Genomic DNA, 13,635 nt, shown 5'->3' on the forward strand with positions numbered 1-13,635 from the left:
TTAATCATAGAGTAACTGCTTGTGGCAGGCTGTTTCATTATAACAGTCAATCATTATTACTTTTTTCAAAGGCCATGCATCTGCAAGCTCTTTTGTGCATACACCAAAAAGGAAAAGACAGAAGCCAAGACTTGCAGGGTAACTAAGCGCCTACTGAAAGTCGTTATGGTTCACCTAAAAAACTTAGGACCTCTGGTCACCGTCCCAGAAACATTGCAAGCCCCTTGCTGCTATCATTAATCACAGCACAACAGGCACTTTTGCTCCCAAAGGGCCATCTACCATCTACCATAATGCCATCTGCCATAAGCATGTCAGAACATTTAAACAGTGTGAAGCTGCACCCTAGCACCTGCCGGTGTCTGCTTGCAACTGACCTCCTGGCCAGTGTGAAATTTTACTACCTACTGCAAATGCAGCAATAGTGTGGAATATAACCAAAAGGTAGAGAGCAGAAAAACAATCACTCACAGGCCATATCATGTCATTGGGAGTACCCAGCAGATCAATGATCAGTTCCAGTTGGTGAATCTCGGAGCGCCCTGGCAGCAGTGGCTTGTGCAACAACAGCTCCCCTAGCACACAGCCAGCAGCCCTGGTTACATGCAAGCACATGAGGAAGTGGGAGTGTTTTGTTTTGTACTTTGGCAACATAAATCAAATTTCTTATGCCCTACCATATATCGATGGCTGTAGTTTGGGTCTTGGCCTGAAGCAGTAGTTCGGGCGCACGATACCTGAGAAAAAATAAAAAGAAAAAGAATATTCTCTTCTGTGCACAAAGTGCAATGCAAGTACTACAGTGACACCAGTGCTATTATTAATGTGTTTGCATTAGCAGGGTCTGCGCAAGCCGAAAAGGCAACCGCCATCAAGCGTGATGCAGTGCCAACCATGTGATGTCATCACAACTTGCCCACCGTGGTAGGTAGCAGTTAATGAATGGGCACGAGAGGTTGATCGGGAAGAGCAGTCTCATAAACCTCATCAGTGACTTTGTTTGAAATAGCACCCAAATGGGGCAGCAACGCATCGCTTAACCACTGCACCACTTCGCCAAGAGTGGTATGATTGGTTTATTGGGGTTTAACGTTCCAAAGCAACTGAGGCTATGAGGGACGTTGTAGTGAAGGGCTCGGGAAAAATCGACCACTTGGGGTTCTTTAACGTGCACTGACATCGCACAGCACACAGGCCTCTAGAATTTCGCCTTCAACGTAATTCGGCCGCCGCGGCCGGGATCGAACCCATGTCTTTCGGGTCAGCAGCCGAGCGCCGTAACCACTGAGCCACTGCGGCGGGAAGAGTGGTATGAGGACTCCCGTGGTACAAGGAGCGTTGATGGGCATTAACCCATCAACGCTATCACATATGTTAAGGCTGAGTCATTGGGAAAGTGAAATGAGAATAGGAAGCACCGCGAGGGCAGCATTTTATTTGCTCGTATTTTGAAATCTGTTCAGTGAATAACTCCAGTTCCTATGCGCCAATACCTGTAATTCTTAATATAGGTAGCACAGCTTGTCAAGGAGCGCCAACTTGAATTTTTGGTGGCAGGTTTAAAACGTAGGCCAATGGCCTATGCATGTTAGCAAGAGAGCTAATGAGGTTTCATCGTACATGGTAAATAAAACCACAATCAAAGACAAACAGATAACCAAGTTGCTTAATGTAAACAAAGCACCCGATGACCGTGATTTCAAGGAAGCCAACAGTCACCGAAGCCAAGGAAAGCATAGGGGAAGATTTTTCTTTTAACTAGTCATGTTGATCAATGGGAGATCCCTGCTGCTCCACTGCCACATGGCGAATTTCAATGATCACTGAGTAATGTGCATGCAATCCGACAGATGGTGCTAGGGGTAGTAACAATGAGTAAAAATACGCAGTGAAGCCGAATAAAACAAGCCAAGTGTTGGAGTACGTGCTATTTTTAACACAGACTTTGTTCAAAAAAGCTATTCAAATACTTTACAGTTCGCCACAATCTAGAGAAAGTGATGGGAGGGGAACAACGGGTAACAACGCGCACTTCATTTCAGAAGCATTCACTTTTTGCTGGTGAAGCTGCCACAGATCAGTGACAGTCTTTGTCATGTTCTTAGCAACTGTAGTTGCAACATTTATGGGGTACTAGAAAAATGCAGCTGAACACCACGATGCCGCATGTCAAGAACAGTGTCAGTTAGTTTACACCTGACCACCGGACGTCCTGCAGAGTTGTGAATTTTTACTACTGAATAAAAATTTGCTTATGAACTGGCTAAGGTAGCCTGAAATTTTGGCATTAAATCAAAAAGATATTTTTGTTTATTTCGAGTTTTTATACCATACTTTTGCAACATATGGTGAGTGCGAGGCTGTTCTCAATGACTCTTGAGATTCCAATGGCCACTCGTGAACCTCCATTAAGCCGATGTCCATCGAGTTCAATGGTCATTGAAAACCACCATGCGGCACTGGCTCATCCCCAATGGGTTCGATGTCCATTGACTCAATGGGCATTTAAACTGCGGGGAGACCGGTTCTGACCTTTGACCGAGTCGGACGTGTTTTTTGACGCTCCTTCGACTTCGGCCGGGCCTAGCTACGTCGTGCAGCAACCGGGTTGGGCCCGCATCGCCTGCACGTACGACCCGCAGGCAACGGACCTGGACCTAGGATAGCCACCTCCCGTGGCCCCCCGGCTATGGAGCCCCACCCGGAGGCCCGCGGCCGCGGAATGCGCAAGCCTAGGACTGTGCCGGATGGACCTCGTTCGCAGAGCGCACGCCGCGACCGGTCTATCGATTCATCTCCGCTGCTAGAGAGGTGGATAGAGTGCGTGCAACGCGCAACACAGCGCGCTGCCCTGACTCCGGAGACGGCGAAGGCAACGCTACGCACCTTGGTCCTTCCGCCACGTGCTGCTGCGATGGCGGCGCGCGCGGACCAACACGTGGGAGCCGCCATTACCAGCCCGGTCCACCAGCCACCACTCGGCGGCGGCTACATTCCAGCAGCGGTGGAAGCAGCTGTAGAAGAGCCAGAGGGGGAAGACGCCATGGATCAAAGCATCCATCGCAAGCGGCGCCGTTCCACCCACTCTGAAGAGGGGGAGGGGAACAAAGGCAGCGGGGGCGAGGAATCTGCTGCTAAGCGCGAAGCGCTGCAGCTAACTGCACCTGTCTCACCTCCCCCTCCGCGTCCTGAGAAAGCGACCACAGGACAAAGAGCCAGGGAGGTGACAGCCGACAATGGCGTGTCTGCCAGTGCTGGCTGCTTTCCCCCTGCTCTCGCTGGAACGCAAGCCCCCACCCTGAGGGACCAGCTGCCGGTGACGACATCGGCTGACGCGGCGCAGAAGCCAGCAAACCCAGCACGTGACCCAGAGGCCGCAGCTGCGGCTCTCAGACGGAGCGCGGCGCACGCTGCCAGCGTGCCTGACAGCAACGAACGCCACGCCCCCCTGGCATCCTCATGCTCACTGGAGACCGCCAGCCTGATCCCCTGGCGCCAGGCTTCAACCCGAGCACAGCGAAGGCGAAAGGCTGCCCTGCAGAGAGCTGCTGCTGCTGTGGCGGTCCATGAGGAGCTCCACTGGACAATCCTGTTCCGGCCAGCGGAACGCGGCGTGGCCATAAGCAGGGAACAGGGCTAGGAGATTGCTGAGGAGCTGGGCCCGCGCCCTGGCGTGCTGGCGGTTCGCGTTAACACGCGGCGGAACGTCGTGGCGGTGGACACCGGCTGCGCAGCTACCTTCGGCTCGCTTCTGGCCACGACTGTCATCCGTGGCCTGGCTGTGTGCGCCAGGGAGCCAGCTCCTCGCAACCAGTCCAGTGGGCTCGTGTTCGGCGTGGACGCGCGCCGCTCAGCGGACCAGCTGCTTGCCGCAGTGGAGTCGGCGGTGGCAGTGACGTCGGCGTCGCTGTCGGGAAGCACGCTGCTTCTCCGATTTGCGGCGCCGATCCCGCCGCCGCATGTGTTCATTTACAGGCGGCGCCTCGCTGTCCGGCCCTGCCGCCCGCGCCCACTGCAGTGTTCCCGCTGTTCCAGCCTGGGCCATGCCACCGAGGCCTGCAGAGCTGCTGCCCGCTGTGCCCGCTGCGGTGCACCACACGACACTGGAGCGTGCACCAGCGGAAAATCGCGCTGCTCAAACTGCGGCGGTCGACACCCTGCCACGGACCCTTCATGCCCCCACTGGCAACGAGAGAGGCATGTCGCCACGATTTTGGCTTCGTCAGAGGTGCCTCTCTCACGACGGGCCGTGCGCGCGGTTGTACGCGAAGAAACGGCTCCGCAGGCTGCACAGCAGCAACCAAGCAAGCGCAGCTATGCGCAGGTTGCGGGCCACAGCAAGCAGCAGCAGCAGCCTTCTCAGCAGCTCCGGCCTCAGAAGCAGCGGGGGCAGCATCCCAAGCAGCAGGCCGGTTCCCGCACCGCACCAGTGAGGCCCGCACCGACTACCTCTGGTGGCTCCCCTCTGGACGCACGCGACGCCTTAATCGAGCGCCTGCAGGCCGCGCTGCGAGCACTAAGCGTGCTCCTGCCAGAGGGCTCCGAGGGTCGCCGCATCTGTGAGGGAGCGACAGGCCCTCCTGCACTAAACAGCCAACAACATGGCTAGTCGCCGGGCAGTACCCCGCATTCCCACAGTCCTGCAATGGAACGTCCGCTCCCTTGCAGCGCGATACGCTGAGCTCCGCTCACGCATAACATCCGAACAACCAGAGGTGATCGCGCTGCAGGAAACTTACGTCCGGCTGCGGGATGGGGAGCCCCAAAGGCGACTGCCCGGCTACATCGGTTACCATTCACCAACGAAGTGTGAGGAGGAGTCATGTGCATCGATCCCCTGCGGCGACCCAGCCCATCGACCCGGGAAATCGCGGGCCTCCATTTATGTGCGACGCGACGTCCAGCACGCGCTCGTCGGCACGGCGGCGGCGACGAGTGACGTTCAGGAGTGCGTGGCAGTGACAGTGCGCGTCGGGGGTGTTGACACATCAGTGGCCAGTGTTTATGTGCGCCCAGCTGTGGCGTGGAACGCGCTGTGTTTTCGTGCAGTGTCGTCGTGTTGTGCCCCGCGCCAGCTCATAGTTGGTGACTTCAACGCCCATCATTGTGCGTGGGGCAGTGCGCGCAACGACCGGCGCGGCGACGACCTGCATGACACAGCAACGCAGCTGGGACTCACTCCTCTCAACACTGGCCAGCCCACCTTCCGACGGCGTGGATCGTCAGGCTCCTGCATCGACGTTGCGTTCGCGTCCAGCGGCATCGAGGCGACCTGGCGTCGTGCACCATCACTCTGGGGCTCGGATCACTTCTCCATCACCATAGAGCCCACTGCTAAAGAGGCGCGCCCCATGCGTACGTACGCAATCGTGAATTGGGGCCGCTTCCGCCAAGAGGTCGACGCCGCCGCTGCGTCCGGCGCCGATTACTTCACCAGTCTTGTCCGGAGCGCCCTCGCAGCCACGCGTCGCGCAGAGGTGCGGGCAGGTCAGCCAACACCCGACAATAAGCTGCTCGATCTGCGCGACAAAAGGGACAAGGCGGAGCGCAGGGCGCGAAGGACGGACAAGCCAGAAGACTGGACGGTCTACAATCGGCTGGACGCAGCGGCAAGGCGTCACTCCAACAAGCTTTATCGACGGCAGTGGGCTTCTCTCTGCAACAAGATGGAGAAGGATCGCAGCTCGCGGCGGCTCTTCACCACCCTGCGGCGCATCACTACACCTCAGGCGAACCCTCAGCCCCTGGCCGCTCTCGCCATCTCGAGCGGCCAAACAAACCAACAGCTGGCTGAGCAGTTCGCTGACCGATTTGCGCCACAGCGTCCCGCGAGCAGTGCAGTGACGACATCGGGCCCCAGTTTTGACGCCAGGTACTCTTCCCCCGCCCCGGATGACGGCCCGTGCAACGCGCTCTTCACAGCGGCGGAACTGAACGACGCGCTGCACCACTGCACCCGCCGCTCATCGCCCGGGCCAGACGGGGTTACGTACCAGATGCTGCGCAACCTGGACGCGGAACAACGTCAAGTCCTCCTGCGGCAGCTCAACCTGGTGTGGGAACGCGGGGTGCTACCTGAGGAGTGGCGCACAGCGGTCGTCTGCCCGATACCGAAGCCAGGCCGCCCACCCACGGAGCTCAGCGGATACCGGCCAGTGGCGCTAACGTCGGCGGCATGCAAGCTGATGGAGCATATGGCGCTCCAACGCCTGCATGCGCGGGCCGCGGAGGCAGACTTGTTCGACGAGCGTCAGACAGGGTTTCGCGGGATGCGCTGCGCGGCAGATTCAATCGCGGACGTTGTCTCCGCACTCGAGCACGCCGTGGCGGCGCGGCAGGTAGCACTGCTCTTGCTGCTCAACATGTCGAGTGCGTTTGACAACGTCCACCGTGCGGTAATTCTCGCGAGGCTGGAAGAGGCGGGCGTGGCCGGTCGTCTGTTGCGTTATGTGCAGGGGTTCCTCAACGCGCGCACTATTCGCGTGCGCGTGGGAGCGGCTCTCTCTCAGCCCCGCCCGGTGGATCTAGGCGTGCCGCAGGGGTCGGTGTTGTCCCCGTTCCTCTTCAATGTGGCGATGTCGGCGGTGCCGGGCTGTCTGCCCACAGGCAACCGGCACCGCGTGTACATCTCCATATACGCGGACGACATCGCTCTGTGGTGCTTGGGACCTCCGGGCGAGGCTTCCCGCGTGAGAGACTGTCTCCAGGGGTCCCTTGACGCTATCGGCGACCGGTTGCGGGGCCTCGGCCTGGCGCTTTGCGCGGAGAAGACTGCAGCCATGGCCTGCGCAGCTCGCAGATGCGCCCGCCTGGCGCCGCTGACGTTGGCTGGGACGCCGCTGCCGTGGAAGAGCTCCGTGCGGTACCTCGGCCTGGAAATCGACCAGCGCCTCTCCTTCCGCCCCGCGGCGACCAGGGCCTGCCAGCAGATGAAGAGGACTACAGCCGCTGTGCACAAGCTCACCGCCCGGGGCCAGGGGATTTCTCAGCAGGCTGCGCTGCGCCTCTACAACGCCGCAGCCTTAGGGGCGATACTCTACGCGCTGCCCCTCGTCACGGTGCGCAAACCATCATGGAAGGCACTGGAGGTGCAGCATCGCAAAGCGCTGCGGACCTGCCTCGGTCTACCCGGAAACTCGCAATGCGAGGCGACACTGGCCGAGGCGGGCGCGTGGCCGCTGCAGCTACAGGCCACGCAGCGCTCGCTGCACCACATTGACCGCCTTCACCGCGCACCAGACGGCGCGGAACTCTTGCAGCGCCTTCGTCACTACCCGCGCTCAAGAATGGGCGCGGCACTGCAGGAATATGACCAGCTGACGCGAGCCACGCCCCCCTACGGCCTCTGCTCCCCCTGGCCCCTCACGACGGAGGTACAGCGAGAGATCGTCGGCATCGCGGGAAAACGCAGCACACCACTATGTGTAGTGCAGCAGCTAGCCGGAGCCGTCATCTACGAGCAACTGCGCGACCATCTGCTTGTGTTCACTGACGGCTCCGTGGTGAGCGAAAACTGCTCGCTCGCCGCAGCGGCCACCATCCCCGCCCTGCAGCTGCACCGCCAGCAAAGAGTGGCTTACCTGGGCTCTTCGACCACGGCGGAGCTACTGGGTCTTCGCCTGGGCTTGGACCTGGTGCTCACCCTTACTCCGCCGCCACCCAGGTGTGCTCTGCTGTGTGATTCCCGTGCCGCCCTTAGCCGCCTGCAGACTCCCGCCCGTGGCACCCCGTTGCTGTGCGCGTTACGCGAGCGCATTGAGCGCCTCGCGGAGCGCAGATGCAGTATTCGCGTGCAGTGGGTGCCCGGTCACTGCGGCATCCGCGGCAACGAGCAAGCCGACGAGCTCGCCACCGCCGCACATCAGCTTCCTCCCAGCGACGAACCGCTCGCCCTGGAAGACGTGCGTGCGGTGATCTACGACCACCTCCGTCAGCAACACCCGGACCCTCGCATCGCGCGAGGAGAGCGCATTTTTCTCGTCGGCGCGCGCTCACTGTCGCGCCTCCAGCGGGCGATGATCATCCGAGTGCGCGTCGGCTGCGTGTGGCCCGGGGAAAGACGGGTGCGCCACGGACTTTCGTCGAGCGACGCGTGCGCTGAATGCGGCGCAGTGGAGACATTGGAGCACATGCTCCTTCGCTGTACCGCTTCTGCAGTGCCGCGTCGCGAGATGCTCGCGGCCTACAGGGCGCTGGGAATCATCCCGGACAGTCTCGAAGCGCTCCTGTGGCCGCGCGGCAGTGCGCGCACCCGTGACAGAACAATGGTGAGCCTCTGTGCGCTCATCGAGCAGGCGGACTTGACTCCCCGCTTGCTCTACGCCAGGTAGTGCACGCGTGACACGAACGCTCCGTGGGTGCTACCTCGGACGGTATACGCGGCCGGGCGCCCCACCCCGGCCGCTAGTGCAGTGTGCCGCGCGCGCGATTAATCCGAGACAGGACGCTACGTGCGCGCGGCTATGTACATACAGTTTTACTTCTTGTGTAAGTGATTGTGCGCAGTGGCCGCTCGCGCGCACTTATTTTCGGACAATGCTTGGACATTAGCGCGCGAGCGGCGCGAACTTGATTACTTTTGTATTTTGTAAATAGTGTACAAAGCTCTACCCTGTCCTTTCTCGCTGTCGCTCCCCTCTATACTTCTCCTCACTATCCTCTCCCTTTCCCTTTCGTTTCCGCCGGCTGCAGCTCGGGTGCTTAAGATATTAGATAGCAATTGCCGCGGCCGGCAACACTTTTTTGCTTCACTTTTTATTTATTTATTTTTTTTTTAAATAAACCACTACCACCACCACCACCATTTAAACTGCTCTTGTGACAGGGGCATACATAGTCCTTTTTTACATAAAAGGTAATTGATTAGAAAGCAGAAGAAATAACAACCACATGCCATCAGTCGGATCCAAACCCACAACCTCCGTATGCTGCATACAGTGTTCTACCTCTTGAGCGATACCGGCAGCTATCTAACCTTCTACTTTCGAGTGCATTCATGTTGTGTGTGACCCAACCTTGAGAGCATTCAGCAGCCCCACCTTCGTCCATAGTCATCATCCTCATCAGCCTGGCTATGCATACTGCAGGACAAAGGCCTCTCCCATGTCTCTCCAATTAACCCTGTCCTTTGCCAGCTGTGGCCATCATATCCCCACAAACTTCTTGATCTCATCCGCCCACCTAACTTTCTGCCGCCCCCCACTACGCTTGCCCTCTCTTGGAGTCCACTCCGTTGCCCTTAACGACCAACGGTTATCTTTCCTTCGTATTACATGCCCTGCTCAAGCCCATTTCTTCCTCTTGATTTCGACTAGTATGTCATTAATCCGCATTGTTTCTGTCACCCACTCTGCCCACTTGCGATCTCTTAACGTTACACCTATAATTTTTCTTTCCACAGCTCGCTACGTTGTCCTTAACTTAAGCTGAACCCTTTCTGTTAGCCTCCACATTTCTGCCCCGTAGGCAAGTACTGGTAAGATACAGCTGTTATATAATTTTCTCTTGAGGGATATTGGTAAACTGCCATTCATGATCTGAGAGAGCCTGCCATGTGTGCTCCACCCAATTTTCGTTCTTCTAGTTATTTCCCTCTCATGATCCGGATCAGCGGCCACTACCTGTCCTAAGTACACATATTCCTTCTTCACCACTTCCAGCACCTCACTACCAATCGTGAACTACTGTTCCCTTGCAAGACTGTTGAACATTACTTTGGTCTTCTGCATGTTAATTTTAAGACCTACCGTTCTGCTCTGCCTGTCTAACTCACCGATCATGCTTTGCAGCTCATCTCATGAGTGTGACTTATCAAGGCAACGTCATCAGCAAATCGCAAATTACTTAGGTATTCCCCATTAACTCTTATCCCCAACTGTTCCCAATTCAGGCCTCGGAACACCTCCTGTAAACAGGTGGTGAATAGCATTGGTGAGATCGTGTCTCCCTGCCTGGTACCCTTCCTTATTGGAAGGGTGTCGTCCATAGTGGTGGATGTGAAATGTCCTTTTTAAAACCACAAGTAACACATGGTAAGTGATTGAACAGCAACGATGGCAGATGTGCAAGAACCCTCTTATGCTAACCATGGCATCAAGGCTGCCAGAACTGAGACTATCATTGAGCTTGAGCAGACAAGGGTAAAGGCATAGTAAGGCAAAAGGAACAGAAGGACAAAAAATGTGCTGCCCCCCTAAAACTACAGTAATGGTGGTAACATAATCGGTGCAGTGATGACATTTACCAGCAGCACAAGCCACAAGCTACCCACCAAGTCGAGATACATTAATACAACACCAAGCTACATATGGTGTCGTAAGAAAGTGCATCAAATAAAAGGGCACGTTCATAGAGCAACTGGCTCTAAGCATATGTGCTGTTTAAACAACAGCACAGCCAAAAATAAAAAACATAATTTGGAAATATTTATTACACAGGTTCAACTGCTATGGCAATGCATTCAAAAATAGCAAACAAGAGTTTTAAATCATAGCTTAATACCAGTTACGGCACTAATCTGCAATGCACCGTTAAGGTCTACGAAGCTTCCACAGTCAGCTGTGTTTTAATTTTAACTCTGAAGCTTGGCAAACATTACAGCCCAGACCATGACTAAATCTGCCACAGAAAAATGGGTTTAAACTTCAATGCAACATTAAGAAACATCCTCATTTTGGGCAGCTACCCATTAGGTCCAGCTGCTATCCGCAGCAAGAACATCATTTTAAAGTGATTAGTCATAAAACATTTACAAATTTTGGACTATAGAAAGCTCACCAAAGAGTAACAACACGTGGCGTCATAGGCTTCACAGGCACGCCATACTTTCTTGCAAGTCCAAAGTCGGCTTGAAAAAAAGGTAGGAGTGAGAGAGAAGGGTAAAAAAAAAAGTTCAAGGAACTAGATTTAGCTTTGCACACGCATGCACGCACGTGCACACACACACGTGCGCGCACATGCACATATACACACACAAAGCATGCTAGTTACAATCAGACACAGGAATGAAACAATATGGGTATTGGCCCCAAAAGAAGGTGGGCTTGAACAGCAGGTATACAATAAAAAAGTAGTACCTTGCATAAAAATAGTTCAGTAAAACACTAAGAGGCAAGATTAATGACGACCTTAAAAAAAGTGTTTATCTAGAACATTATTAAACTTTCAATCATAACATTAGCCAGATAAGCAGCTGACACACAATGCAGGAAGAGCAACTCAGCCTCAAATAAAAGATTTACTGCATACCAGAGTGTCCAGCTTTAAGTCTTCAAAAATACAACAGCAAAGTTTTCTACCACTCAACAAAAATATTGCCAACAACAATGCAAACAAAAAATCTACAGCATATTTGATTGACAAGTTTCAAGCTTTCAAAAACAGAACAGCAAAGTTTGGCATCATTCAAGAAAAGGAAGGTTAACAGCATGGTCAAATAATGTAATGATATAAACTAACCTATCTTCAGACAGCCCTTGTCAGTCAGCAGGAGGTTTGACACTTTTAAATCCCTGGAAGATGGTAAGAACGAGAAACAGAAAAAAAAAAATGCATGGTCAGTGTGCTGTTTTAATCATGCAACAGGCCTGCAACAGCAAAAGTTTTTAAAATTTGTTGACTATCAGTGCACACTTACTGACAGCCGATTGCAAATAGCCATCTAATGCTGAAAAGAGGCAGCATATCAGTCTTGTCATAAATTACTCATTATTATTAATTAATTAAAATTGAAGAGGCAATGATGAATAATGACAAAAACATTACTTTTATGCAAAATAAAAGGAACAAAACAGGCAGGTGCACACACTAAGTTCTACACATGGTTTACGAGTTTCCTTTCATACTGTTTACATCATGACACATTTTACTTGTTTCTTGATATGCAGATTTGTTTCTTTCTCCATGAACTATTTGGAATTGACAGGAAATTTCAGGTCCAATATGCCTTCATGGCAGTGCTACAAAGAAGCTGCCAACACCTTTCCATTGGTAATCTGCCTTGCAGTGAACACACGTCAACTCAAAAATTGAAACCTATGAAAATCCAGGACAAAAAAGGCGCTTGACAGATAAATGTGTCATCCCCAGCTTTGCTGCAGCACGTGTGCAGGGCATTTGAGATTAGAATGTATGTAGAACTGCAGTCGCTAGTTGACCCACATAGTAGTTTTTACAATCAAGCACCTCAACAACCTCACTCCAAATCAAGAATTTGCCCAAAAGAGCTGAACCAGACTAGATTTTCTCAATGCAACCTTTCCAGTGACGTGACCAGCCAAAGTCATCACTTTGGAGCAGCTTTTGGAGCAGCGAAAAGTGCAGTTTGGCACAGAAAAGTGAGCGTTTGGTGCAGATATATACCGTATTTTCCAGAGTATAAGCCGCATTTTTTTTTTCAAATAGTTTTTATCAGTGCAACTTATATACGGCGAAAAATGACACACCACCACACGCCATCTTCTTTCATTCCTAGTAACAATGTTTGGAAATCTAATTGAAAAGTAAAAGAAAAAAAAAAGAGTTTTTACAGTTTTAGTGTGGCATGATCCGCTACTGTGATCCGCTTCTGCGGGGACCCAACTATAAGTGCATGGTGGCAGGTGTGCACTCCTCAGGGCCATCTGCGCAATGCGCAGATAACTCACCATGAATGTGGATCACGGTAGCAGAACATGTATCCTGCTATGCTAAAAGTGTACTTTTAAAATGTTATCCTAGGGCTAGAATCCATAATCTCATGACAACTAGACTGAATGTCGCGGCGACATTAAGTGTGCACCACTACCGCCGTATTCAGTGCAGTCATATTCTCCAAAATTAAAATTTCAGTGTCGCATCCATGTGGCTTTGCGTGCGTACTTCTTACTCAAAACGCCGTCGCTTGCGAGGCGAAGAATTATGATGCAAAACTGAAGTTACATGCCGCTGAATATGCACTGGAGAACGTGAGTCGTAAAGAACAGAGACAGTACGACGTGAGTGAAAAAAAGTTACCCGGGACTCTCCACTTCTTGTTGATAAGGCAACAAAGCGAACCTCAAAATCAACGCCATGTGAGAACTTTGCAGTAGCGAGTGCTTTCTCCACTTTGGCTGAACAAGGACGTGGTAGTCAACACCAGCACAGTTTGTAAATGTTTGTACCATGTGCATTTCCAGCATGCCTTAGATGCCATGGGATGACCAGAGTAAATCCCGGCATGCTGCAGGTCTATTTTGCTTATTTTCTTTATGAGTGGTGACAACGTGCCCAGCCAGCATGATGCCTGCCCGCATATAAATATTAATGACTACTTGAAGGATCCTCAGAAAAATTGCGTTTTCCATTAGTACTAACTAATGCAGAGGTAGGATAACATGTGGCGTCCGAGAATTTTGTTCGTCAGGAAATATGAAGTTTTGCCGCAAGCTTGCCGCACATTACTCATAATTTGTTGCAATGTGAAAGCATGCAGCAGGCTTTGCCTTTTGGCACAGTTTGGCGCAATTGGCGCAGCAATCACATCACTGTCTTTCAGCAAAATTTGTTTGATGCAAAATTTCTGCCTCTATCAACCAGAAAAAAAGCTGCTGCAATTGTAACAACTGCAGGTATCAGGACATGACAAAAGCTATCAAATCTCTTAAGGGACCAAAT

General features: G+C 53.0%; 1 protein-coding gene across 2 annotated transcripts in view; it reads right to left on the bottom strand.

The window, feature by feature from the left end:
* Positions 1-13,635, bottom strand: part of Cdc2rk (cyclin-dependent kinase 10) — a 43,176-nt gene that overhangs the window by 19,516 nt on the left and 10,025 nt on the right. For both annotated transcript variants that reach the window (XM_089580410.1, XM_089580409.1), the window contains exons 7-10: positions 11,458-11,510; positions 10,777-10,846; positions 678-737; positions 472-595 (exon numbers count right to left, since the gene is read on the bottom strand). In XM_089580410.1, the coding sequence (XP_089436536.1) occupies positions 472-595; positions 678-737; positions 10,777-10,846; positions 11,458-11,510 (307 nt within the window). The remainder of the gene's footprint in view (positions 1-471; positions 596-677; positions 738-10,776; positions 10,847-11,457; positions 11,511-13,635) is intronic.

Source organism: Amblyomma mixtum, chromosome 3, assembly GCF_055824585.1.
Source record: "Amblyomma mixtum isolate Tamu chromosome 3, ASM5582458v1, whole genome shotgun sequence".
Classification (NCBI taxonomy): Eukaryota; Metazoa; Arthropoda; class Arachnida; order Ixodida; family Ixodidae; genus Amblyomma; species Amblyomma mixtum.